Source organism: Platalea leucorodia (assembly GCF_965183815.1).
Source record: "Platalea leucorodia genome assembly, chromosome: 4".
Classification (NCBI taxonomy): Eukaryota; Metazoa; Chordata; class Aves; order Pelecaniformes; family Threskiornithidae; genus Platalea; species Platalea leucorodia.
Window position 1 is genome coordinate 43,821,973 of NC_138826.1, and position 27,206 is coordinate 43,849,178.

The window sequence follows — 27,206 nt, forward strand, 5'->3', positions numbered from 1 at the left end:
GGTTAGCGACCTGCTACACCACGCAGACACACGCAAGTCTATGGGGCCAGATGGGAGCCACCCAAGGGTACTGAGGGAGCTGGCGGAGGTGCTCACCAAGCCACTTTCTATCATCTATCAGCAGTCCTGGCTAACCGGGGAGGTCCCAGTGGGCTGGAGATTAGCAAATGTGACAGCCATCTACAAGAAGGGCCGGAAGGAGGATCCAGGGAACTACAGGCCTGTCAGCCTGACCTCGGTGCTGGGGAAGGTTATGGAGCAGATCATCCTGAGTGCCATCACGCAGCACGTACGGGACAACCGGGGGATCAGGCCCAGCCAGCATGGGTTTATGAAAGGCAGGTCCTGCCTGACTAACCTGATCTCCTTCTATGACAAGGTGACCTGCCTGGTGGATGGGGGAAAGGCTGTGGATGTTGTCTACCCGGACTTTTGGGGCCAGTTCTGTTTAATATCTTTATCAATGATCTGGATGAGGGAATTGAGTGCACCCTCAGTAAGTTTGCAGATGACACCAAGTTCGCTGGGAGTGTTGATCTGCTGGAGGGCAGGAAGGCCCTGCAGAGGGACCTGGACAGGCTGGATCGATGGGTTGGGGCCAACTGTATGAGGTTCAACAAGGCTCAGTGCTGGGTCCTGCACTTGGGTCACAACAACCCCATGCAACGCTACAGGCTTGGGGAAGAATGGCTAGAGAGTTGCCCGGGAAAAGGACCTGGGGGTGTTGGTTGACAGCCACCTGAACATGAGCCAGCAGTGTGCTCAGGTGGCCAAGAGGGCCAATGGCATCCTGGCCTGTATCAGGAACAGTGTGGCCAGCAGGACCAGGGAGGTGATAGTGCCCCTGTACTCGGCATTCGTGAGGCCGCACCTCAAGTGCTGTGTTCAGTTTTGGGCCCCTCACAACAAGAAGGACATCGAGGTGCTGGAGCGTGTCCAAAGGAGGGCAACGAGGCTGGTGAAGGGTCTGGAGCACAAGTCTTATGAGGAGCGGCTGAGGGAACTGGGGTTGTTTAGTCTGGAGAAGAGGAGGCTGAGGGGAGACCTTATTGCTCTCTGCAACTACCTGAAAGGAGGTTGTAGGCAGGTGGGGGTCAGTCTCTTCTCCCTAGATAATGAGTGATAGGACGAGAGGAAACGGCCTCAAGCTGTGCCAGGGGAGGTTTAGATTGGATATTAGGAAAAACTTCTTCACCGAGAGGGTGGTCAAGCACTGGCACAGGCTGCCCAGGGAAGTGGTTGAGTCCCCATCCCTGGAGGTATTTAGAAGTGTAGGTGTGGTGCTTAGGGACGTGGTTTAGTGGTGGACTTGGCAGTGTTAGGTTAACGATTGGACTCAATGATCTTAAGGGTCTTTTCTAACCTAAATGATTCTACAATTCTATACTGTTAACACATCTGCAATTCAGCAGTTATAGCCAAGGTGTTAGAAATGTTTCCTTCATAATGTACCAGCAGAGCATGAAGAATTGTACTAGGCACAAATTTAATTTAGCATTTTCATCATGATCTCATGCTAATAAGTCTTGCTGATGCCACAAATACATGGGCATTGTTGGCAAAGACCATATGAATATTACCTGAAAATAATCAGATGTCACTGAAGACTATAGTATGGGAAGAAAAAATCTGGGCATATTAGTGGGTCACTGAATAGCTTATGATATCCTGAAACTGAAATAAATGCAGAAGATAAGGGGCGGGGGGGGGGGGGGGGGGGGGGGGTTGGAGTGAGGAACCAGCCTTAAGATTGGTTTTGTTAAACATAGTTTGCTTAAGCATTGAAAAATTAAAGCCTGGGAGCGGTTCTATGATTATTCTCTATGAATGCATTGGAGGGCTAAACTCCAGAAATGAGGCAGAAACCTACCTCAGATGTCTGCAACAGCAGTAACTGCATGGAACCCCTTCCAGAAGATACACTCGGGGATCTGCCTGTGCTGTCAGGTGCTGGCCTGGAGCTAAGGAAGATCTTCAGATTTCCCCAAATTGGCCTTATCAGCATAACAGACACCTGCTCTGTACCTGTTTCCCTGGCTTCTCCCCTGGGAAGGAGTCTGAGTAGTATGATGTTTTATTTTAAAATAGTAACACACACACTTGTGTGTTCAGGCATAGGTAGGTACTCATTACTGCTTCTTTACATTAAAAGGGGGAAGGAAGGTAAGGAATTGTGCCTTCCACTCTGGGCAGAAGGTTCACGATGACTCGGAGAATCTGTCTGACACTCTGGGACAGGCTCCTGAGAGAGCTGTTTCCTATCTATCTCAGGAATGCATTGTTGATCATGGCCGTAAGCCCACAGCTTTATCTGATCTTTCAGATCATCTAGGCATGGGCTATCTTAAGAACCAAGGCCTAGAAGTCAGTTTCTTCTTCTGTGAAAGGTAGTGCATGGTCTGGAACATAGTGCTTGGTGTGCTTGCGGTAGCCAAGGCTGAGAAGACATGCTGCAGTGTTCTGCCTCTGCTGGGGTCTACTGTGCTGCACTGCTGTAGTGTCTCTGAGTGGTGGTGAGGACATGAACAATTGGGTTGGAGTTTGCCAGCTTAGGCCTGAAACTGTCCACCAACCACAAACTGCTGCTGTTATAGAAGATCTCATTTTTGTGAGGAACCTATCAGTGAGCCTAATCTGAAATGAATTAGCCAGTTTATCATGGATTATTATTTTCTCAGTGAACCCTAGTTTCTGCAAAGCAGTGGATAAACAGGAAAGCTGTGACAGCAGCAAGAGGTGAGGAAGAGCAGTGGTGCTATTTAAGGCTGAGGGCATCTCGCTTCAGGCTCCCTGCTCATGCTCTACAAGCACTGGTGCCATGAAAGGTCTCATGTCTTCTTGGATTCAACCTAATACAGCACATGCATGTGCATACCCACCCCCTTACTGCTAGTGGGCCCTCACTCCCAGCAACTCATATATTATGTATGTCCACACACTGCTCTCCAGTGGGACTCTGCCTTCCACTAGACTTCAGCTGGCTCCACATCTTCAGTGCTTTACGACGGTTCTCCTCTTTCCTGAGTTTTATATTCTCTCTCGCCTCTAACTCCCAGAGGGCCTACCTCACAGGAGCCTCCTTGCTGTGAGGAGTCACCAGTCACTCTCTGCAGATGTCCAGTGGTAACTCTTTCCCTACCAAGGCTGGATGGAGGAGTTCTTTCCTGCTAGGCAGGTGGAGGAGTACCACCCCTTTTCTCCACATGCAGGTAGGGAAATCCTAGGTGAGGTTTCCCCTTGAGAGGGTTTTCCTTTTGGAAATGAAACTTAGTGCCAAGGTATTGTCTCCAGAGACAATAAGACTGCTGGGCAAAGCTGGAATCTAGTTTCAGAACCACCCAAGAAATGGGATAATGTCTGCCCCTATTTTCTGCCAGGGGACTGAAGATGGAAGACAACTGCTTCCTCCAAGATCAAGGGACAGAACAGCTAGACAGTAGTTGGCACAGTAGCTTGACACTGAGCAACTCAGCTCAGTGGTATCTGAAGACATTTTACTACATTACTGAGAAAAAACAGATTATCTTTTTGAACAAGTGGATGAGTGGCAGGAAAATTCCATATGTCAGCCAGAGGTGGAACAATAGGTGGATTCGATTCTTGCTCCAAGATCAGCATGCCAGATGAAAACATCTCCTGGTTTGTTCATTGTAGTCCTAAACTTCCCATGTTCCACCTGTACTTGGGAATCTCCTTTCATTACTGTCCATAAAATGCTGAAACAGAAGGAACAGATGTGTGGAGCTGGGGTACTAAAAACAAACTGTCTCACCTGCTAGGAACTGCTGGCAGAACATTGTTATTTATTTTGCAACTTTTGAAGGAGGCTTTAGCGGTGAGGGTTGGAGATGCTTTGGGAAGTGAAACATCACAAGAATTCCCAGAAAGTGACAGTAGCAAAGTGCATGCAGATAATGAAACAAAAAATCATAAGAGAGAGGACAGACTCTCTCCCTTCATCCCCTCCCTCCCAGTCAAAAGTAACCCGCACAGAAAGGAAATAGCTTTCTATTTTTTTCCATTTTTCTTTTCAGGCCTTCCTGGTGGGAAGATATGGGCGGACGTGATACTGCTGCACAGCTAGCACTCACCATTGGCTCTTGTATTCATGAAAAAAGCGCATGTGGCCCAGAAATCACCGGTTTGCACGAATGATTACTGGAGCTCCAGAAGTGAAGAATGGGGCTGTTCCTTTATTAACCATTCCTTTTGCAGGAAGCAAACCAGCAGATGCAAGGTTAAGGCTGCAGATGGTAAAGCTAGCTGAATGTGCACGAGCAGTGCATGATAGGGCTGATGCAGAGTTCCTCTGTCCAGTCTCTTTCTTTTGTCCCTACTCTAGAGGGTGCTTGTTCTTTTTGTTCTCTAAGCCTCTGCCACAACATTGCATCAGGAGTCATTGCACTTCCGTACTGAGGGACGACCAGCTGTGTGTAGTTGTCTCTGCAATACGAGAGCTGTGTACCAGCAACGCCCTGTGTTCCTGGGACTCTGCGGAGAGAAAAGCAACTGTTCATCAGAGACGATGACCCCGGGAGGGAGCCCCAGTCAAGGGACTGCAGGTGATGGTGGGGATTGCCTCTACTGTCGTGTCCAGGCAGGGTGGGAACAAGGAGGGATGAGGCTCTGGGAACTGGTGTTGGGAGACTGGACAGGTGTCCACTCTTTAGAGCTTCTAAGCAATGCTAAGGTGAGCAGTGTCCAAGTGCCACATGCCACCTAGCTGGAACCAGTGCTGGTGGTTATCATGAGTGCAAGGGACCCTCCCTCTGCAACCAATGTGGACTGTGGCTATCATGGGAAAGAAGAGCATGAGAAAGGGGAGCAATGGCTAGAGAGGGGAGAGAAGGGCGCCGGGTTGTGAAGGGTTGGACAAGTGCTGAGGGGAAAAGGAGAAGGAGAGGAGCTGCAGCAAAGCAGTGTCTACTATGGCTTGCTGTCCCCTTCAGTGCCCACATATTACAAAAGGGTCTGTGGGACTCCGCACCTTTCTCTCTGGACACTGTGTTGCAGGAGGCCATCTGTCCGGTGAGGGCTGCTGTGTTTCCCGGTCAGTCCTGTCCTTGTCTTGGGGCGATGTGTGACTCCTGCTCTTGCCTTTTGTTTTTCAGCCCCAGCAGAGAAGAGAAGCTGTCCACTGCTTTGCTCTTGGGTCCTGCTCATTTCTGCCATCGTCCTCAAAGCAACTCTCATATCCATCTGTTTTGGTGGGTTCTTGAATTTATTCATTTACTGGGGGAGAGGGGAGTAGTGGGAGAAGATGATGTGATTAGAGAAGCTTCAATTGCCTTTTTGGAAACTGTCTTGACCAGCACTGGTGAAGCCACAACTGGAGTACTGTGTCCAGTGATGGGCTCCTCAGTACAAGAGAGACATGGACAGAGTGGAGAGAGCCTGACAAAGGGCCGCGAAGATGATGAAGGCACTGGAGCGTCTCTCCTATGAGGAGAGGCTGAGCGAGCTGGGACTGTTTAGCCTGGAGAAGGCTCAGGGGGATCTTACCAATGATGTGTGTAAAGAACTGAAGGGACAGTGCAAAGGAGACGGAGCCAGGCTCCTTTGTGTGGTGCCCAGTGGCCAGGCCCAGAGGCAATGGGCACAAACTGAAACACAAGAGGCTCCCCCTGAACATCAGGAAACACCTTGTTACTGTGAGGGTGACTGAGCACTTGTACAGGTTGCCCAGAGAGGTTGTGCCGTCTCCATCCTTGGAAATATTCAAAAGCCGCCTGGACACGCTCCTGGACAACTGGCTCTAGGTAGCCCTGGTTGAGCAAGGGGTTGGACAAGATGACCTCCAGAGATCCCTTCCAACCTCAACCATCTCTCTAACGCTTCCTCTCCCTTTGCAGTTGTCCCCCTCCACCACAGCTCTGAGCGTGGTTGAAGGCAACGGTCAGTGCCTGGGAGACGGGAATGAGCAGACATGAGAGTCTGGGGCCAGGTGAAAGGGCCCTTCAGGGTGTGGCTAAAGGTCAAGCAGATGGACAGGGCTGGGTGGGACTCCTGAGGAGAGGAAAACGGGAGCCTTTATGCAGTGACTAAGGAGAAGAGAGAGGTGGAGTCCTCTCAGGGCAGCGTAGGTATGAACATCACAGGGGAAGAGAGAATGACAATACAAACGCGATTCTCATTAGCAGTCTCTGCAATATGCTCAACATCAAGACGCTGGGTGTCCCCAGTGACCCAGAAGGAATATGTGGGTTAAAGCCAGCTCAGGCCCGTTGCTTTCTTCAGACATGCTTTTGCTAGTCATTCAGTTTTTTACACTATATTGGGCTGAGCCACGTATACACTCGCCCTGTGCTGGTCTGGCTGACTTAGGAAGACATTCCCTCTCTGATTTTTCAGAGGGATGAACAGTTACACAGCTGGTCAGTTCACTCACCTGATACAACTGGCTGATTCACTCAACCGAACCAGAACAAAGGCCACCATCTGGTCCCCTTTGTGCTGAGATAAGGTCACCTTCCTTTGCAACAGCTGTGGTCAGCCACGCATCGCCCTTGCCCATCATCTCCTCTGAGCCCTCTTCCATTGTAGGAATTCACTCATCAGTCACAGAGGCCACTATGATTACTCTGCCCTCCTCACTAGGAGCAATATTTCTAAGGGAAACGGTTGATAAAAATAGACAGCTCTCTTACTTAGCACACCCTGATCAGCTTCCAATCACTATGGCTGAGTGTCTGAGTCAGTGATAAGTGCTTCGGGTTGTGGATGTGGCCTGCTGACGCCTATCACCAACACTGTATTATTTGCCATTAACCGGCTAGTGAGTCCTAGGAGTTTACCTTCCACCCTGGTTGCAGCAGCTCTAGCGGTACGTGATGACCTTCACCTGGAGTGTCTTTGTTGCTGGTGAAAGAGACCCATGCAAACTACTGTCACTCATCCAAGCTACTGTTGATGTCTATCTTAGGAAGAGATAAACTGTGCCACTGAAGTGCTGCGCTTAATTCACTGGTTGTAAAGAGACTTAGACAGGCAGCTTGGCCGTAGGCATGTACATGGTAAATGCCTGCGGTTGGGTGGAATCAATCCCACCCTGTCTAGCATGTCCTCAGTGTGATGTCCTTCCAGCGGTCCTTCTGCTCTCTGACATGGAAGATGATTGTCTCTTTCTGCCTGGGAAGGCAGCCATACCACTTGTTCGGGCCAGTTTTCTCAGAGCTGTGGAGCAGGGATCCACTAACCCCACACCTTCCGCTCCACAGCACCCGACGGGGCCTGATGGCAGCTGCTCGGTGCTGGGACAGACTCTGTTGACAAGCCACAGGCTGGCTACAGCCACCAGGCACTGCTTGGGTGGGTCTCAAGCTTCTCTGGCTGTGTTGGCCAGGTCATCCTGCTCTGATGACTGATCTTGTCAGTCAGCGGGCGGAGGAGTCCTTGCGGGCAGCTGGGGGATGCTGGGAGCAGAAATGCCTGTTCCCTTTGCCGAGACGATGGCAGTTACCACTTATGAAATGGGAAGAGACAGCGCGAGGAGAGGCGATGCTGAGACAGTGCTCGGGAGGGAAACGGGAAAGAAGAGTGAAGCCCAGAGATGGTGCGTGCGGAGCCGGGAGGAAGGGGTAACCCTGCCGCCTTTCCTCTCCCTTTCCAGTCGTGCCCTTCTCCCGCCGTGGTGACCAGCCCACAGCCCTGCAGCAGGCATTCATGGAGTGGCAGTGCACCTCGGCAGAGCCGCAAGGCAAAGGTCAGTAGCGCTGGCAGGGGAGCAGGGGGTCTTTGGGACGGGGACAAGGAATGCTGGGGTCTGCTATGACAGCAAGCAGCAGCGGGGGCAGGCTCCGGAGAGGCAGGCTCCAGAGGAGAGGGGTGGGGAGAAAAAGGAATTCCTGCGGACTGCTTAGGGGGAGGAGAGGGCCATGTTCATGATGTCCTGGAGGGCAGGATGGCTGTGAACACTGACAAGACAAAAGGGACAGGTACAGCCGCACAGGGAAGGTTAACAATGGAGCAATAAGTGCAGCTCTAGTCAGGGAAAGAAGCAATATTCCCTGTTCCCTGGGGCTAAAGGCCTAAAGGAGACTGTGCAAGCAGAAGTCAAACCAGATCACCAAAATAACTTTGTCAAGACCTGAGATCACGATACAAGGATTACCATGGGTACGCAAAGCTCACTGGTCATACGCCAAAGCAATTGGAAGAAATAGCTGTACTAGCCTTGTCTTTTCAAGCCCTTTCTGTCAGGAAAAGTGCTCTAAGGAGAACACGAGCATTGTCCCTGGAGCAGTGGGACCCTTGCCGCCACCATCTCTCTTGTTATTAGCATTCATCTCTGTGGTCTCTCCCCGCACAGGGCGAGGCTGGATGTGCTGCCCGAAGGGCTGGAAACACTTTCAAAACAGCTGCTATTATCTGTCGGCTGATGAGATGAGCTGGGCTGAGAGTGAGCAGAACTGCACTGGGATGGGCTCCCACCTGGTGGTGATCAACACCGAAGCAGAGCAGGTACGTGCAGGGCTGAGAGAGGGGCACAGCAGCCGCGGACACGGTGCCAGGCCCTGGAGGGGACTCAGAGCCCCTCCTTGCTCCTGCAGGGGAGGGGGGATGTCCTTTCTGCATCCCTTCAGCACCGGCTGCTCCCCTCTGCCACCAGCCCCACCCCACGGGGACTCCTGCCGCCCCCCTCTGCTCAGTCCGGCACCTCACGGACATTGCACTCTCCCTGATTTCCAGGCTTTCCTCACTGCGGAGCTAAAAGTTCCACCAGGAATGAATTACTACATCGGTCTGCGGGCACACGTGGTGGGCCAGTGGCAGTGGGTGGACCAGACTCCATACAGTGAGAAGGCCGCGTGAGTATCCCCGGATGGAGAGCGTATAGTGCGGCTCCTGGTAGTGCAAGAGAGTAGGAGATGTGAGGGTGTCTGTCGGTGCACGAGAGGGAGGTGAGACAAATCCCCGTGAGAGGACAATGATGGAGCAGGAGAGGGCTGTGTCGGACACCAGCTTCACACGGCCCCATCCATGCTGGTTAGCGGTTGTTAGTTAACTACCTGTGACATGGCCATCAATGCTGCAGGCACAGAAGCAGCTGCAACTTGCCAGCAGGAAGAACCCTTCTGAGATGACCAGCCTTGCCTGACCTCCATGCTGCCCCCACCACGCAGATGTGCACGTATTTGCGCGGGCCAGTGCTGTGAGCAGGTCCTGTTGTGTTGGCTGTGGGAAGAAGGCAGGTTTCCGCATGAGACTGGTGCCAGTGGGACAGCAGAGTGGGAGGAAGGGCACCGCTTCTGCCCGTGAATTAACATCTGGAATCTTTCTCTCTCCCTTCCAAGCCTTGCATCCCGCTGTGGCCTTTTCCAGCAGTGCTCTGCGGGGTACACTGGGAGTAACAGCCTGTCTCTATCTCAGGTTCTGGCGGGAAGGTGAACCAAATAACCGTGGGGATGATGAGATGTGCGTTGTAATCCATAGTAGTTCAGTTATACACAACTGGAATGATCTCCGATGCGAGAGCCATTTGCGAATTTGTGAAGCTTCAGCAGTTAACTGCGTGATGGAGCGACTCTCGTCCTGAGTGAATGCTGGGCTCTGGTGTCCTCTTCTCCCTGAGTGGGTCCGGCAGCCACTGGCTGAAAAGAGGTTGAGTTCTCCAGGAAGAAGACACAGGAATGGAAGACAAATGCTCGGAGCTGCAATTTCCTTTGTCTCCTTGAGCCGAGGTCTCTGCTTTTTCCTGGGGCACACAGAGAACGTCCTCTTCTTGCATTGGTTTTGCTGAATAAATACGGATTTCCTGTACAAGGGAAAATACAATATTAGACCCATGAAAAAGGCGTTGTGCTCTGTCTGCGTGTGTGTCTCTCTCTCTCCCTCTCTAAGCAGGGAGTGGTTTGTATAAGCGGGATCAAAACGTGTTGCTGTGCCAGGATAGAGCCTTACACAGCTACTGCAGTACACGCTGCATTCACCCAGTGAGGGTAAACCCCTCAGAGACAACCTGGCTACGCAGCCCCATTGCACACAGCCAAAGCTCTGGAGGGGACTGGGCACAAGAAACCAGCTCTAGGGATATTATCACTGTTTGTTTCCATGGCTGAGAGTAACAGGAACTTGTGCCAGGAGTCTGACCGCCTCGTGGCTGACCAGGTATGAGGGGAATCCTCTCTCTGTGTCCGAAAGAGGGGGAAGAATTTGTACTGGAGACAAGGTGACCAGGAGATTTGCCTTCCTAAGCCAACCAATGCGAGTAGTGCCGTGAACAGCAGTGGGTGGTGGCAGGAGCTGCTGAATCCCATAGACCAGCAGAAGCTGCAGCTGCTGCAGCTCCATGTCCCCAGCTCCAGACGGCAGTGAGACTGAGCGTGTATGTACAATATGTACACATATAGATACATATGGAAGAAAAAGAACATGCACATGCAAGGAGCCACGCAGGTCAGCACAGACAGAAAGCCCTGATGCAGACACAAACCATACGAACAACCTGATTCTGTTCCCCTCTCTGGCTGCTAACAGGATGAAAGCCTGCTAGGAGAAAAAATGTATGTTTACTCATATGCAGTATGGACCCCTCCAGCAGCAAGGCTTAGTCATTCAGTCCACACATAGTGTCCTGGTTTCAGCTGGGATAGAGCTGATTTTTTCTTCCTAAGAGCTGGTAGAGTGCTGTGTTTTGGATTTAGGATGAGAATAATGTTGATAGCACACTGATGTTTTAGTTGTTGCCAAGTAGTGCTTACACTGGTCAAGGACTTTTCAGCTTCCCTTGCTCTGCCCAGTGCACAAGAAGCTGGGAGGGGGCACAGCCAGGGCAGCTGACCCAGACTGGCCAAAGGGCTGCTCCATACCGTATGGCGTCATGCCCAGTATATAAACTGGGGAGAGTTGGCCGGGGGGCAGCGATCGCTGCTCGGGGACAGGCTGGGCATCAGTCAGCGGGTGGTGAGCCAATTGTATCGTGTATCACTTGCTTGGTATGTTATTATTGCATTATATTATTATTTATTATTATTATTATTACTACTACTACTAGTACTACTACTATTGCAATTAATTTTACTTCAATTATTAAATTGTTCTTGTCTCAACCCACGAGTTTTTCTGACTTTCACCCTTCCAATTCTCTCCCCCATCCCACTGGGGTGGGGGGAGTGAGCGAGCGGCTGTGTGGTGCTTACTTGCCGGCTGGGGTTAAACCACGACACATAGCTGGCCCCTAAATTCCCTGGTCTTCCTTATACTCTGTCTCATGCCAGACACAGAGAGAAAAAGGTCTCCGGTAGCTGGTCAAGACTTTTGGTCTTCCCAGTAGCTGTCTCCCAGACCCCCATGTCTGTCTGGGAGCTGGCTTGGACACCCTGATCTGTTTTTCAGTGATGAGGTTCCTGGGGTTCATAACTGCCTGATGTTGTTCAACCACGTAATCTGACAAGGTGAGAAGATTCAGGAGTCCTTTTTTTGGAAACTAGGCACCCCCACTTTTTGATGGGAGTATTTCCACTGGTGTAGTACTGATGCTTGTAGGGCTTTGGAGGTGAGGAACCAAGGTGGGGGAAGGGAAGGATCAAGGTGTTTGGGGGAGGAAGAAGTGTGGGAAAAGAGAGGGAAAAGGGGATAAGAGGGAGCAATCCCATGTAAACGGGTTGCTTGTCAGTACACTTGTCTGGCCGCATCCTGTGCCTGAGCACTGCAGTCTGTCCTGTCTTCTTATCCGACTTACTTACTTAATTTCTGACTGTTTTCCTGGGTGACAGGACTCTGTCTTGGTCTAAGTGCCAATGACAAGTGGGACCCGGGGACACAGGGGACCATGGATGTGTGGTGCCAGTAACTGGAGAGAAAGAAGCAGGTGAGAGTGGATGTGCTAGGGGCTGTGGTCTAGCCGTGGTTCATAGGTGTCCGTGCATCTTTGGTACAAACAATGGGAGTGGGAGAATGAGGGTCTGAGGGTCAGCAACTGGAGTGGGGAACAAGAACTATAGGGGCTTGTGTGTCTGGGGTGCTACCAACTGGAGAGACTGGAACAGGTATGTGTTGTGTGAGTACGTATGTCAGAGAGTGATCCCTAGCTAACGCCAAGCTGGGTCAGCTAGTGAATGGGGTAAGCCACTCGGCAGTCTGGAATCAAGGCAACCGTAAGTTTGGACCAGCTACTGGGGAGACTTGAGGGTCTGTGATTTGACTACTGGAGGGACCAGGAGGTCTATGCCAACTCCTGGTAAGGTCTTGGGCTTGACTGAAAAATCCATTTGTGTGTGTGTCTGTGTGTCTGTGCATGAGGCAACTGAAGACAATAGGATCCACGGGACAGCTGCCGGGTAGACTGAGTGTCTAAGTCTAGTTACTGGGGGGACCCCCATTGGGTAGCTACACACCAATGGACCTTCATCCTGATCAGCCAAAGAGCTGATAATGGGATAAGACCTCTGGTGCTCTTTGTGTTTGCAGGAGTGCTGAGTGTTTCTGTCTGTGCCATCTATTTGTATGCTGTCTATTACGTCTGTGTGACTGTCCCAGTCTGCCTGTGAATGTGTATTGTGTATGCGTGTTTTCTTACTGGCAATAAACGCTCAGCCTCATTACTGGCTGGAGCAGGGGAAACAGAGCTGTGGCAGCCTCACCTCTCTCAGACTGCTGGATTTGGCAACTCCCAACAGGTTCCACGTGAAGGGGTTAGTAGGTTTTGGTCACTTACTTGCCTCTGAGTAATTCAGTGTAGTTTCCCGGAGAAACACAGCCTGTCCCTGGGGAAAGCGCAGCTGGGCTGGGTCTGCTCTGGTCTCTGCTGTGAGCCACATGTTGCTGTGCTGCTGCTTTCTCAGAGTTGGAGCTGAGCCCACCTCACCTTAGCCTTGTCAGCCTCTCAGGGACCAACAATTGGCCTCAAGGGCCGTCACAGCAACCTCTGCTCCTTTTTCATCTGAGGTTTTTGATCTTTCAGCTTTGTGACTTTAACATGACACGCAGTGTTTCTTGTGTTTGTCCTAGCGTCGAAGACCTTGAAATCCTGGATGGACAGAGACCTCTGTTCTTATTTCCCCTCTTAGATGTGAAGCCAAGGTGAGGGACTGTCAGTCCTACAAGTCCAAGATGCAGCATGCTGGTCCAGGGAAACTCAGAGCTCTTTGTGTACAGCACTCCCAGAGGAGTTAAGCCACCCTCGTGATTTCTGTAACAACAGCTTCAATTCACCCTTGTCTGACTGACTGAGGTCTGAATTAGAGCTACCACATCCTCAGTGGAGTCTTTTCTGCACCAACTGTAGTTTTTACAGACCTTTCTGATGAGTTCCAAATTGTGGTTCCTTGAACTTGCATTTTCAAAGCACTCTCCACTCACCATTGGCTCTTGTATTCATGAAAAAAGCGCATGTGGCCCAGAAATCACCGGTTTGCACGAATGATTACTGGCGCTCCAGAAGTGAAGAATGGGGCTGTTCCTTTATTAACCATTCCTTTTGCAGGAAGCAAACCAGCAGATGCAAGGTTAAGGCTGCAGATGGTAAAGCTAGCTGAATGTGCACGAGCAGTGCATGATAGGGCTGATGCAGAGTTCCTCTGTCCAGTCTCTTTCTTTTGTCCCTACTCTAGAGGGTGCTTGTTCTTTTTGTTCTCTAAGCCTCTGCCACAACATTGCATCAGGAGTCATTGCACTTCCGTACTGAGGGACGACCAGCTGTGTGTAGTTGTCTCTGCAATACGAGAGCTGTGTACCAGCAACGCCCTGTGTTCCTGGGACTCTGCGGAGAGAAAAGCAACTGTTCATCAGAGACGATGACCCCGGGAGGGAGCCCCAGTCAAGGGACTGCAGGTGATGGTGGGGATTGCCTCTACTGTCGTGTCCAGGCAGGGTGGGAACAAGGAGGGATGAGGCTCTGGGAACTGGTGTTGGGAGACTGGACAGGTGTCCACTCTTTAGAGCTTCTAAGCAATGCTAAGGTGAGCAGTGTCCAAGTGCCACATGCCACCTAGCTGGAACCAGTGCTGGTGGTTATCATGAGTGCAAGGGACCCTCCCTCTGCAACCAATGTGGACTGTGGCTATCATGGGAAAGAAGAGCATGAGAAAGGGGAGCAATGGCTAGAGAGGGGAGAGAAGGGCGCCGGGTTGTGAAGGGTTGGACAAGTGCTGAGGGGAAAAGGAGAAGGAGAGGAGCTGCAGCAAAGCAGTGTCTACTATGGCTTGCTGTCCCCTTCAGTGCCCACATATTACAAAAGGGTCTGTGGGACTCCGCACCTTTCTCTCTGGACACTGTGTTGCAGGAGGCCATCTGTCCGGTGAGGGCTGCTGTGTTTCCCGGTCAGTCCTGTCCTTGTCTTGGGGCGATGTGTGACTCCTGCTCTTGCCTTTTGTTTTTCAGCCCCAGCAGAGAAGAGAAGCTGTCCACTGCTTTGCTCTTGGGTCCTGCTCATTTCTGCCATCGTCCTCAAAGCAACTCTCATATCCATCTGTTTTGGTGGGTTCTTGAATTTATTCATTTACTGGGGGAGAGGGGAGTAGTGGGAGAAGATGATGTGATTAGAGAAGCTTCAATTGCCTTTTTGGAAACTGTCTTGACCAGCACTGGTGAAGCCACAACTGGAGTACTGTGTCCAGTGATGGGCTCCTCAGTACAAGAGAGACATGGACAGAGTGGAGAGAGCCTGACAAAGGGCCGCGAAGATGATGAAGGCACTGGAGCGTCTCTCCTATGAGGAGAGGCTGAGCGAGCTGGGACTGTTTAGCCTGGAGAAGGCTCAGGGGGATCTTACCAATGATGTGTGTAAAGAACTGAAGGGACAGTGCAAAGGAGACGGAGCCAGGCTCCTTTGTGTGGTGCCCAGTGGCCAGGCCCAGAGGCAATGGGCACAAACTGAAACACAAGAGGCTCCCCCTGAACATCAGGAAACACCTTGTTACTGTGAGGGTGACTGAGCACTTGTACAGGTTGCCCAGAGAGGTTGTGCCGTCTCCATCCTTGGAAATATTCAAAAGCCGCCTGGACACGCTCCTGGACAACTGGCTCTAGGTAGCCCTGGTTGAGCAAGGGGTTGGACAAGATGACCTCCAGAGATCCCTTCCAACCTCAACCATCTCTCTAACGCTTCCTCTCCCTTTGCAGTTGTCCCCCTCCACCACAGCTCTGAGCGTGGTTGAAGGCAACGGTCAGTGCCTGGGAGACGGGAATGAGCAGACATGAGAGTCTGGGGCCAGGTGAAAGGGCCCTTCAGGGTGTGGCTAAAGGTCAAGCAGATGGACAGGGCTGGGTGGGACTCCTGAGGAGAGGAAAACGGGAGCCTTTATGCAGTGACTAAGGAGAAGAGAGAGGTGGAGTCCTCTCAGGGCAGCGTAGGTATGAACATCACAGGGGAAGAGAGAATGACAATACAAACGCGATTCTCATTAGCAGTCTCTGCAATATGCTCAACATCAAGACGCTGGGTGTCCCCAGTGACCCAGAAGGAATATGTGGGTTAAAGCCAGCTCAGGCCCGTTGCTTTCTTCAGACATGCTTTTGCTAGTCATTCAGTTTTTTACACTATATTGGGCTGAGCCACGTATACACTCGCCCTGTGCTGGTCTGGCTGACTTAGGAAGACATTCCTTCTCTGATTTTTCAGAGGGATGAACAGTTACACAGCTGGTCAGTTCACTCACCTGATACAACTGGCTGATTCACTCAACCGAACCAGAACAAAGGCCACCATCTGGTCCCCTTTGTGCTGAGATAAGGTCACCTTCCTTTGCAACAGCTGTGGTCAGCCACGCATCGCCCTTGCCCATCATCTCCTCTGAGCCCTCTTCCATTGTAGGAATTCACTCATCAGTCACAGAGGCCACTATGATTACTCTGCCCTCCTCACTAGGAGCAATATTTCTAAGGGAAACGGTTGATAAAAATAGACAGCTCTCTTACTTAGCACACCCTGATCAGCTTCCAATCACTATGGCTGAGTGTCTGAGTCAGTGATAAGTGCTTCGGGTTGTGGATGTGGCCTGCTGACGCCTATCACCAACACTGTATTATTTGCCATTAACCGGCTAGTGAGTCCTAGGAGTTTACCTTCCACCCTGGTTGCAGCAGCTCTAGCGGTACGTGATGACCTTCACCTGGAGTGTCTTTGTTGCTGGTGAAAGAGACCCATGCAAACTACTGTCACTCATCCAAGCTACTGTTGATGTCTATCTTAGGAAGAGATAAACTGTGCCACTGAAGTGCTGCGCTTAATTCTCTGATTGTAAAGAGACTTAGAGAGGCAGCTTGGCCGTAGGCATGTACATGGTAAATGCCTGCGGTTGGGTGGAATCAATCCCACCCTGTCTAGCATGTCCTCAGTGTGATGTCCTTCCAGCGGTCCTTCTGCTCTCTGACATGGAAGATGATTGTCTCTTTCTGCCTGGGAAGGCAGCCATACCACTTGTTCGGGCCAGTTTTCTCAGAGCTGTGGAGCAGGGATCCACTAACCCCACACCTTCCGCTCCACAGCACCCGACGGGGCCTGATGGCAGCTGCTCGGTGCTGGGACAGACTCTGTTGACAAGCCACAGGCTGGCTACAGCCACCAGGCACTGCTTGGGTGGGTCTCAAGCTTCTCTGGCTGTGTTGGCCAGGTCATCCTGCTCTGATGACTGATCTTGTCAGTCAGCGGGCGGAGGAGTCCTTGCGGGCAGCTGGGGGATGCTGGGAGCAGAAATGCCTGTTCCCTTTGCCGAGACGATGGCAGTTACCACTTATGAAATGGAAAGAGACAGCGCGAGGAGAGGCGATGCTGAGACAGTGCTCGGGAGGGAAACGGGAAAGAAGAGTGAAGCCCAGAGATGGTGCGTGCGGAGCCGGGAGGAAGGGGTAACCCTGCCGCCTTTCCTCTCCCTTTCCAGTCGTGCCCTTCTCCCGCCGTGGTGACCAGCCCACAGCCCTGCAGCAGGCATTCATGGAGTGGCAGTGCACCTCGGCAGAGCCGCAAGGCAAAGGTCAGTAGCGCTGGCAGGGGAGCAGGGGGTCTTTGGGACGGGGACAAGGAATGCTGGGGTCTGCTATGACAGCAAGCAGCAGCGGGGGCAGGCTCCGGAGAGGCAGGCTCCAGAGGAGAGGGGTGGGGAGAAAAAGGAATTCCTGCGGACTGCTTAGGGGGAGGAGAGGGCCATGTTCATGATGTCCTGGAGGGCAGGATGGCTGTGAACACTGACAAGACAAAAGGGACAGGTACAGCCGCACAGGGAAGGTTAACAATGGAGCAATAAGTGCAGCTCTAGTCAGGGAAAGAAGCAATATTCCCTGTTCCCTGGGGCTAAAGGCCTAAAGGAGACTGTGCAAGCAGAAGTCAAACCAGATCACCAAAATAACTTTGTCAAGACCTGAGATCACGATACAAGGATTACCATGGGTACGCAAAGCTCACTGGTCATACGCCAAAGCAATTGGAAGAAATAGCTGTACTAGCCTTGTCTTTTCAAGCCCTTTCTGTCAGGAAAAGTGCTCTAAGGAGAACACGAGCATTGTCCCTGGAGCAGTGGGACCCTTGCCGCCACCATCTCTCTTGTTATTAGCATTCATCTCTGTGGTCTCTCCCCGCACAGGGGGAGGCTGGATGTGCTGCCCGAAGGGCTGGAAACACTTTCAAAACAGCTGCTATTATCTGTCGGCTGATGAGATGAGCTGGGCTGAGAGTGAGCAGAACTGCACTGGGATGGGCTCCCACCTGGTGGTGATCAACACCGAAGCAGAGCAGGTACGTGCAGGGCTGAGAGAGGGGCACAGCAGCCGCGGACACGGTGCCAGGCCCTGGAGGGGACTCAGAGCCCCTCCTTGCTCCTGCAGGGGAGGGGGGATGTCCTTTCTGCATCCCTTCAGCACCGGCTGCTCCCCTCTGCCACCAGCCCCACCCCACGGGGACTCCTGCCGCCCCCCTCTGCTCAGTCCGGCACCTCACGGACATTGCACTCTCCCTGATTTCCAGGCTTTCCTCACTGCGGAGCTAAAAGTTCTACCAGGAATGGATTATTACATTGGTCTGCGGGCACACGTGGTGGGCCAGTGGCAGTGGGTGGACCAGACTCCATACAGTGAGAAGGCCGCGTGAGTATCCCTGGATGGAGAGCGTTTAGTGCGGCTCCTGGTAGTGCAAGAGAGTAGGAGATGTGAGGGTGTCTGTCAGTGCACGAGAGGGAGGTGAGACAAATCCCCGTGAGAGGACAATGATGGAGCAGGAGAGGGCTGTGTCGGACACCAGCTTCACACGGCCCCATCCATGCTGGTTAGCGGTTGTTAGTTAACTACCTGTGACATGGCCATCAATGCTGCAGGCACAGAAGCAGCTGCATCTTGCCAGCAGGAAGAACCCTTCCGAGATGACCAGCCTTGCCTGACCTCCATGCTGCCCCCACCACACAGATGTGCACGTATTTGCGCGGGCCAGTGCTGTGAGCAGGTCCCTGTTGTGTTGGCTGTGGGAAGAAGGCAGGTTTCCGCATGAGACTGGTGCCAGTGGGACAGCAGAGTGGGAGGAAGGGCACCGCTTCTGCCCGTGAATTAACATCTGGAATCTTTCTCTCTCCCTTCCAAGCCTTGCATCCCGCTGTGACCTTTTCCAGCAGTGCTCTACGGGGTACACTGGGAGTAACAGCCTGTCTCTATCTCAGGTTCTGGCGGGAAGGTGAACCAAGTAATGTGACTGATGAGATGTGCGTTGTAATCCATAGTAGTTCACGTACTTCCAACTGGAATGATGTCCCATGCATGGTACCATATCATCGAATTTGTGAAGCTTCAGCAGTAACTGCGTGATGGAGCGACCCTCGTCCTGAGTAAAACTAAGGGATCAGCAGTGAGCTGGGAACAGCTCAGGGCTGTGTTGGGAGGGATGGGGGGCCCTGGATCCTGCATCTTCCCTCTGCTGCGTGGGGCGATGTGAGTGGAAGTGATATTACCCTGTGTCCAGCATCCCCAGTGCACGTATCGGCTCAGGGAACACATGGAAGGCTCAGCATCACCAGAGCGCTTCCTGGGCTCTGGTGTCCTCTTCTCCCTGAGTGGGTCCGGCAGCCACTGGCTGAAAAGAGGTTGAGTTCTCCAGGAAGAAGACACAGGAATGGAAGACAAATGCTCGGAGCTGCAATTTCCTTTGTCTCCTTGAGCCGAGGTCTCTGCTTTTTCCTGGGGCACACAGAGAACGTCCTCTTCTTGCATTGGTTTTGCTGAATAAATGCGGATTTCCTGTACAAGGGAAAATACAATATTAGACCCATGAAAAAGGCGTTGTGCTCTGTCTGCGTGTGTGTCTCTCTCTCTCCCTCTCTAAGCAGGGAGTGGTTTGTATAAGCGGGATCAAAACGTGTTGCTGTGCCAGGATAGAGCCTTACACAGCTACTGCAGTACACGCTGCATTCACCCAGTGAGGGTAAACCCCTCAGAGACAACCTGGCTACGCAGCCCCATTGCACACAGCCAAAGCTCTGGAGGGGACTGGGCACAAGAAACCAGCTCTAGGGATATTATCACTGTTTGTTTCCATGGCTGAGAGTAACAGGAACTTGTGCCAGGAGTCTGACCGGCTCGTGGCTGACCAGGTATGAGGGGAATCCTCTCTCTGTGTCCGAAAGAGGGGGAAGAATTTGTACTGGAGACAAGGTGACCAGGAGATTTGCCTTCCTAAGCCAACCAATGCGAGTAGTGCCGTGAACAGCAGTGGGTGGTGGCAGGAGCTGCTGAATCCCATAGACCAGCAGAAGCTGCAGCTGCTGCAGCTCCATGTCCCCAGCTCCAGACGGCAGTGAGACTGAGCGTGTATGTACAATATGTACACATATAGATACATATGGAAGAAAAAGAACATGCACATGCAAGGAGCCACGCAGGTCAGCACAGACAGAAAGCCCTGATGCAGACACAAACCATACGAACAACCTGATTCTGTTCCCCTCTCTGGCTGCTAACAGGATGAAAGCCTGCTAGCAGAAAAAATGTATGTTTACTCATATGCAGTATGGACCCCTCCAGCAGCAAGGCTTAGTCATTCAGTCCACACATAGTGTCCTGGTTTCAGCTGGGATAGAGCTGATTTTTTCTTCCTAAGAGCTGGTAGAGTGCTGTGTTTTGGATTTAGGATGAGAATAATGTTGATAGCACACTGATGTTTTAGTTGTTGCCAAGTAGTGCTTACACTGGTCAAGGACTTTTCAGCTTCCCTTGCTCTGCCCAGTGCACAAGAAGCTGGGAGGGGGCACAGCCAGGGCAGCTGACCCAGACTGGCCAAAGGGCTGCTCCATACCGTATGGCGTCATGCCCAGTATATAAACTGGGGAGAGTTGGCCGGGGGGCAGCGATCGCTGCTCGGGGACAGGCTGGGCATCAGTCAGCGGGTGGTGAGCCAATTGTATCGTGTATCACTTGCTTGGTATGTTATTATTGCATTATATTATTATTTATTATTATTATTATTACTACTACTACTAGTACTACTACTATTGCAATTAATTTTACTTCAATTATTAAATTGTTCTTGTCTCAACCCACGAGTTTTTCTGACTTTCACCCTTCCAATTCTCTCCCCCATCCCACTGGGGTGGGGGGAGTGAGCGAGCGGCTGTGTGGTGCTTACTTGCCGGCTGGGGTTAAACCACGACACATAGCTGGCCCCTAAATTCCCTGGTCTTCCTTATACTCTGCCTCATGCCAGACACAGAGAGAAAAAGGTCTCCGGTAGCTGGTCAAGACTTCTGGTCTTCCCAGTAGCTGTCTCCCAGACCCCCATGTCTGTCTGGGAGCTGGCTTGGACACCCTGATCTGTTTTTCAGTGATGAGGTTCCTGGGGTTCATAACTGCCTGATGTTGTTCAACCACGTAATCTGACAAGGTGAGAAGATTCAGGAGTCCTTTTTTTGGAAACTAGGCACCCCCACTTTTTGACGGGAGTATTTCCACTGGTGTAGTACTGACGCTTGTAGGGCTTTGACTTAATTCCACAGGATCCTGTCAATAACACAAGCCAACACAAAGCAGTGTCACAGACAGCTGTCAAAAAGTGGCGGTCAGCAGAGACTTGTGGTGGTATCAGGGAACTGGAGAAGTGCAGTGCTGGAAATTGCCTCCCTTCCCCTTCCTGGTGCGCTGGTCGTCTCCAGCTTCACAGGATGGTGGTGTGTCAGATGTAGAACAAAATCCTTCCCTGCTTCCCCCTGAGTTCATGTCCTCCAGTGTCCCCTGGTGGAAACATGACCACTGTGTTCTTCACAGCCTCTTTGTGGCTAAGATGCTTCTCACCTCTCCTCTTCCAACTGCTTTTTCCCAGCGCCAAGCCTCATCTTTCCTCACAGGTCCTACTTAACAGACTTCTTTTCATGGCTTTTCTTGCTTTGCCTCGGACACCTCCTATTCCCCTCTGATGCTGGCTAAGCCCAATGCTCTAGCTGTGAGCAGAACAGCACAATTTACCTCTTTCCCCCTATGTCATACATCTAGCCCTCGAATTAATATGCCTCCCCTGGAGACCCGCTGTTGGACAAGGAGTTTCCTCCTCTCTTTAGGGACTTTTAGGAGGGCCAAGCTCATCCCTGCAAAGCAGTGTTGTAGTCAGACCCTTGTCCCAGGGTTTCTCCCTGAGTCTGCTCTTTGCTTGATTTACCTGAGGACAACAGACACCAGCGGTATCTGCTCCGGAGCAGTGATGATTATAACACTGGCCACTGTGCACTTGAGATACTGTAGCTCGCAGACATCAGCAGGTTTCAGCTTTCTCACTTACTGGCTTGCTCATCAACATCCTAACTCCTGCACTGGCTGCCAGCTCCCCCAGTATAACGTGCGGTTTCCTCTGTCGCTCCTGTTAAAGATGTCTAGGCAGTATAAGGAAAATGCCTTTCTGACTGGTAGCTTCCTCCTTCCAAATGCACTGTGCTTTTGGTAACCATGCCTAAAATTAGAGAGCTTTGAATCCACCACATGTGAGGATTCGGTTTGGTTAGGTGATTGGAGGATCTTCTCCCCAAACACAGAGGAGCACAGAGGAATGATGGCAGGTAGGGGAACCACAGTAACCTAGTCAGAGAAACAGAGTACGCCTGCCTGGTTCTTCCCAACGCTGTCACAGGACAATGACCAGGCCAGGGACCGGGTGTGAAACCCATCAAGATGACTCCATGGGTAAGGCTCCCCACACCACCTGGCAGACTGAGGGGCTTTACTGCCTACAGGGGTACGCGACACATTATGGGATGCTGGGAAGAGCGTTTTGGGATTGTGCGAGACTTTTTACGGGATGTTGAGGTGAGGAACCAAGGTGGGGGAAGGGAAGGATCAAGGTGTTTGGGGGAGGAAGAAGTGTGGGAAAAGAGAGGGAAAAGGGGATAAGAGGGAGCAATCCCGTGTAAACGGGTTGCTTGTCAGTACACTTGTCTGGCCGCATCCTGTGCCTGAGCACTGCAGTCTGTCCTGTCTTCTTATCCGACTTACTTACTTAATTTCTGACTGTTTTCCTGGGTGACGGGACTCTGTCTTGGTCTAAGTGCCAATGACAAGTGGGACCCGGGGACACAGGGGACCATGGATGTGTGGTGCCAGTAACTGGAGAGAAAGAAGCAGGTGAGAGTGGATGTGCTAGGGGCTGTGGTCTAGCCGTGGTTCATAGGTGTCCGTGCATCTTTGGTGCAAACAATGGGAGTGGGAGAATGAGGGTCTGAGGGTCAGCAACTGGAGTGGGGAACAAGAACTATAGGGGCTTGTGTGTCTGGGGTGCTACCAACTGGAGAGACTGGAACAGGTATGTGTTGTGTGAGTACGTATGTCAGAGAGTGATCCCTAGCTAACGCCAAGCTGGGTCAGCTAGTGAATGGGGTAAGCCACTTGGCAGTCCGGAATCAAGGCAACCGTAAGTTTGGACCAGCTACTGGGGAGACTTGAGGGTCTGTGATTTGACTACTGGAGGGACCAGGAGGTCTATGCCAACTCCTGGTAAGGTCTTGGGCTTGACTGAAAAATCCGTTTGTGTGTGTGTCTGTGTGTCTGTGCATGAGGCAACTGAAGACAATAGGATCCACGGGACAGCTGCCGGGTAGACTGAGTGTCTAAGTCTAGTTACTGGGGGGACCCCCATTGGGTAGCTACACACCAATGGACCTTCATCCTGATCAGCCAAAGAGCTGATAATGGGATAAGACCTCTGGTGCTCTTTGTGTTTGCAGGAGTGCTGAGTGTTTCTGTCTGTGCCATCTATTTGTATGCTGTCTATTACGTCTGTGTGACTGTCCCAGTCTGCCTGTGAATGTGTATTGTGTATGCGTGTTTTCTTACTGGCAATAAACGCTCAGCCTCATTACTGGCTGGAGCAGGGGAAACAGAGCTGTGGCAGCCTCACCTCTCTCAGACTGCTGGATTTGGCAACTCCCAACAGGTTCCACGTGAAGGGGTTAGTAGGTTTTGGTCACTTACTTGCCTCTGAGTAATTCAGTGTAGTTTCCCGGAGAAACACAGCCTGTCCCTGGGGAAAGCGCAGCTGGGCTGGGTCTGCTCTGGTCTCTGCTGTGAGCCACATGTTGCTGTGCTGCTGCTTTCTCAGAGTTGGAGCTGAGCCCACCTCACCTTAGCCTTGTCAGCCTCTCAGGGACCAACAATTGGCCTCAAGGGCCGTCACAGCAACCTCTGCTCCTTTTTCATCTGAGGTTTTTGATCTTTCAGCTTTGTGACTTTAACATGACACGCAGTGTTTCTTGTGTTTGTCCTAGCGTCGAAGACCTTGAAATCCTGGATGGACAGAGACCTCTGTTCTTATTTCCCCTCTTAGATGTGAAGCCAAGGTGAGGGACTGTCAGTCCTACAAGTCCAAGATGCAGCATGCTGGTCCAGGGAAACTCAGAGCTCTTTGTGTACAGCACTCCCAGAGGAGTTAAGCCACCCTCGTGATTTCTGTAACAACAGCTTCAATTCACCCTTGTCTGACTGACTGAGGTCTGAATTAGAGCTACCACATCCTCAGTGGAGTCTTTTCTGCACCAACTGTAGTTTTTACAGACCTTTCTGATGAGTTCCAAATTGTGGTTCCTTGAACTTGCATTTTCAAAGCACTCTCCACCAGCAGAAAAGAAAGAACCAGCCACCTCTGTCCTTTGCTTTGGTATTATGGCATGTCACGGTGCCTATCAACACCCACACATTGGCAGAGTGGCCTAAATCATAAAATCAGGATTATTTAGGTTGGAAAAGACCCTTAAGATCATCGAGTCCAACCGTTAACCCAGCACTGCCAAATCCACCACTAAACCATGTCCCTAAGCACCACGTCTAGCCTTCTTTTAAATACCTCCAGGGGTGGGGACTCAACCACTTCCCTGGGCAGCCTGTTCCAACGCTTGACAACCCTTTCGGTGAAGAAATTTTTCCTCATATCCAATCTATACCTCCCCTGGTGCAACTTGAGGCCGTTTCCTCTCATCCTATCACTTGCTACTTTGGAGAAGAGACTGACACCCACTTTGTTACAACCTCCTTTCAGCATTGACCTCTGCAAAGTTAGGGTTTGTCTCCTGGCTGGCATGATTCATAACCATAGAACAGCAAATGGGGTCCCTAATACAGAGCACAACTACTTTTATTCTCTTCAAACACTCAAAATACTCTGCAGTACTCCTGTGGAGGTTGGGAGAAAGATGTTCAGTAACTCCAAGTAACCTGCTTTCTTCAGTGGGATTTTGCTCTTCCTCTAGCTTACTACCCAGCTGCTAGAGATTAAATACAAGTTGCTGAAAAGTTCATTTCTTTCCACATCTTTTATGCTTAAAAGACTTGGAGGTGGAGTTTACATTTTTGAGTGCTTGTGCTCTGTCTATCCCATGGCATATTACCCTGACAGTGTTAATTCTCTCCTGTGCACCCCTGCTACTTCCACCAAAGGTTTATGTGCTTAGGCTGTGAAAAGTAGCCATGGTGTTTGTACAGCTAGATGTCTCTTTAGCCTCACAGTACAGGTATGAACACTGACTTACTGAGTTTTCTATGTTCCCTTGCTTATGGGATGTATTCTGCATTGATGCCATTTCTGCAGCAGACTTACTGGGGTCACCTTGGCCGCACAGATTCTTACCAGGTAGAGCCAGTGATTGAATCTGAGTAGGTACCTAGAAATTGGTGGTGGTGACTGCCTCATGAATCCTTATGGAAGGGATGGTATGCAGCAGTACACTGGAGTACATAAGCAAGGTGCAGAAGAGGAGGCCCACATGCTGCCTCACTAATTCATTCTCTGACATTGAAACTCACCTGAAAGGCAAGGTCTAGTACTGCTTGGCCAGAAACTACATCATCTCTCACAGTACACATTGCATCTAAGTTGTTATGTTCTTTCACCTCATTGACCAGATGTTTGTAGTTGCATTTCATTAGTAAAATGAATTCCACAGGCAGCAGGCAGAAGATGAAGGGAAAGAAGGGAAAGAAAATTGTCTACTCTGTCTCTGCATTCCTAACTTGGTGGAAGAAGTTTGTGGAATTAGGAGATTATTTCCTGTGTTTCAGTTCGTGCCCATTGCCTCTTGTTGGGTCACTGGGCACCACTGAAAAGAGCTTGGCTCCATCTTCTTTACACCCCCCTCAATCAGATGTTTTTACACATTGGTAAAATCCACCCGAGACTCTCCTTTTCCAGGCTAAACAATGGCAGCTCTCTCAGCCTCTGCTCATATTTGAAATGCTGCAGTACCTTAAGCATCTTCATGGCCTTTCACTGGACATGCTCCAGTAAGTCCATATCTTGTATTGGGGAACCCAGACCTGGACCCAGCACTCCAGATGGGGTGCTGAGTAGAGGAATATTCTTCCCCTCAACCTACTGGCAGCACTCTTCCTAATGTAGTCCAGGATGCTGTTGGCCTTCCCTGTGGGGACAGCTTGTTGTCAACCAGGAACTCCAAGTCCTCTCTGCAAAGCTGCTTTCCAGCCAGCTGGCCCCCAGTGTGTACTGATGCATGGGGTTATTCCTCACAAAGTGCAGGACTTTGCATTTCGCTTTGTGGAACTTCATGAGATTCTTCTCTGTACATTTCTCCAGTCTGTCAAGCACTGTCTGAGTGGCACACAACCACCTGGTGTATCAGTCTTCTTCAAATTCTGTATCATCTGCAAACTTGCTGAGGATGTCCTCTGACCCATCATCCAGGTCATTAGTGGCAATGTTAAGCAGTACTGGATGCAGAATCCACCCCCCCGGGACACCACTAGTGATGCACCTCCAGCTGGACTTCATGCCACTGATCATAATCCTTTCAGCCCAGCAATTCAGCCACTTTTCAATCATCTACCTCATTCTCCACTTTGTGTCCCCACTTCATCAGCTGGTCCATGAGGGTATTACGGGAGACCGTGTCAAAAGCCTTGCTAAAGTCAAGATAAACAACATGCACTGCTCTCCTCATCCATGGAACAAATCATCTCATTGTATAAGGCTATCAGGTTGGTCAGACACGATCTGCTCTTTGTAAATCTATGTGGACTGTACCTAATCACCTTCTTGTCCTTTATGTGTCTGGAAATGGTTTCAAGGGTTAGTTGCTCCACCACCTTTCCAGGGATTGAGGTGAGCCTGACCGGCCTCTTGTTCTCCAGATAGATAGATAGTCTTTCTTGCTCTTCTTGAAGACAGGCGTAACATCTGCTTTCTTCCAGGCCTCAGGAATGTCTGCCAATGGGCAAGACATTTCAAAGATAATTGAGGGTGGCTTCACAATGACATCTGCCTGGTCCCTCAGCACTTGTGGGTGCATCCTGCAAGGCTCCATAGGCCAGTTTCTTTATATGTTCTCTAAACCAGTCCTCCCCCACCAAGGCTAAATCTATATTGCTCCAGATTTTCCCTCTCATATGAGGGGCCTGTGATTCCTGAAGGCTGGCCTTAACAGTAAAGACGGGATTGAGTACTTCGTCTTTTTCTGTATCCCTTGTTACCAGGTCCCGTGCCCCAGTCAGCACCAGGCCCACATTTGCCTTAATTTTTGCCCTTTTGCTGCTGATAAACATATAGAGGATTTTCTTGTTGCCCTTCACATTCCCTGCCATATTCAGCTCCAGATGGTAGGCTTTGTCTTTCCTAACCCCATCCCTGCACACCTGAACTGTGTCTCTATATTCCTCCTGGGTCACCTACCCCATTTCCACCTCTTGTATGCTCCCTTTTTATACTTGACTTTTGTCAGGAGCTCTTGTTCATCCATGCAGGCCTCCTACTGCCTTTGCTTCTTGCTTATTGGGATGGACTGCTCTTGAACTTGGAGGAGATGATCCCTGAA

At 51.0% G+C, this 27,206-nt stretch overlaps 3 protein-coding genes across 6 annotated transcripts in view; 2 read left to right on the forward strand and 1 right to left on the reverse strand.

Moving 5' to 3' along the window:
• The first annotated feature begins 3,996 nt into the window (after window positions 1-3,996).
• On the forward strand, window positions 3,997-10,298 carry LOC309590036 (C-type lectin domain family 4 member E-like). The gene is made up of 6 exons (XM_082310912.1): window positions 3,997-4,562; window positions 5,112-5,207; window positions 7,610-7,702; window positions 8,309-8,460; window positions 8,689-8,807; window positions 9,370-10,298. The coding sequence occupies exons 1-6, from the start codon at window positions 4,526-4,528 to the stop codon at window positions 9,533-9,535; spliced, it is 663 nt and encodes a 220-aa protein (XP_082167038.1). The 5' UTR covers window positions 3,997-4,525; the 3' UTR covers window positions 9,536-10,298.
• The window catches only part of LOC309590034 (C-type lectin domain family 4 member E-like), a 36,091-nt gene continuing 18,309 nt past the window's right edge, over window positions 9,425-27,206 (reverse strand). For 3 of the 4 annotated variants that reach the window (XR_014228090.1, XR_014228091.1, XR_014228092.1), the window contains one exon: window positions 20,838-20,907. The gene's annotated coding sequence lies outside the window, so the exon portion shown is untranslated. Of the gene's footprint in view, window positions 9,508-18,716; window positions 19,153-20,837; window positions 20,908-27,206 lie in introns of those variants that run through there. The other variant, XR_014228089.1, reaches the window with a different exon arrangement.
• LOC309588990 (C-type lectin domain family 4 member D-like) lies at window positions 16,213-19,712 on the forward strand (the record flags this gene model as incomplete). The annotated part of the gene is made up of 6 exons (XM_082308825.1): window positions 16,213-16,234; window positions 16,818-16,910; window positions 17,517-17,668; window positions 17,897-18,015; window positions 18,579-18,678; window positions 19,539-19,712. The coding sequence occupies 6 exons, from the start codon at window positions 16,213-16,215 to the stop codon at window positions 19,710-19,712; spliced, it is 660 nt and encodes a 219-aa protein (XP_082164951.1).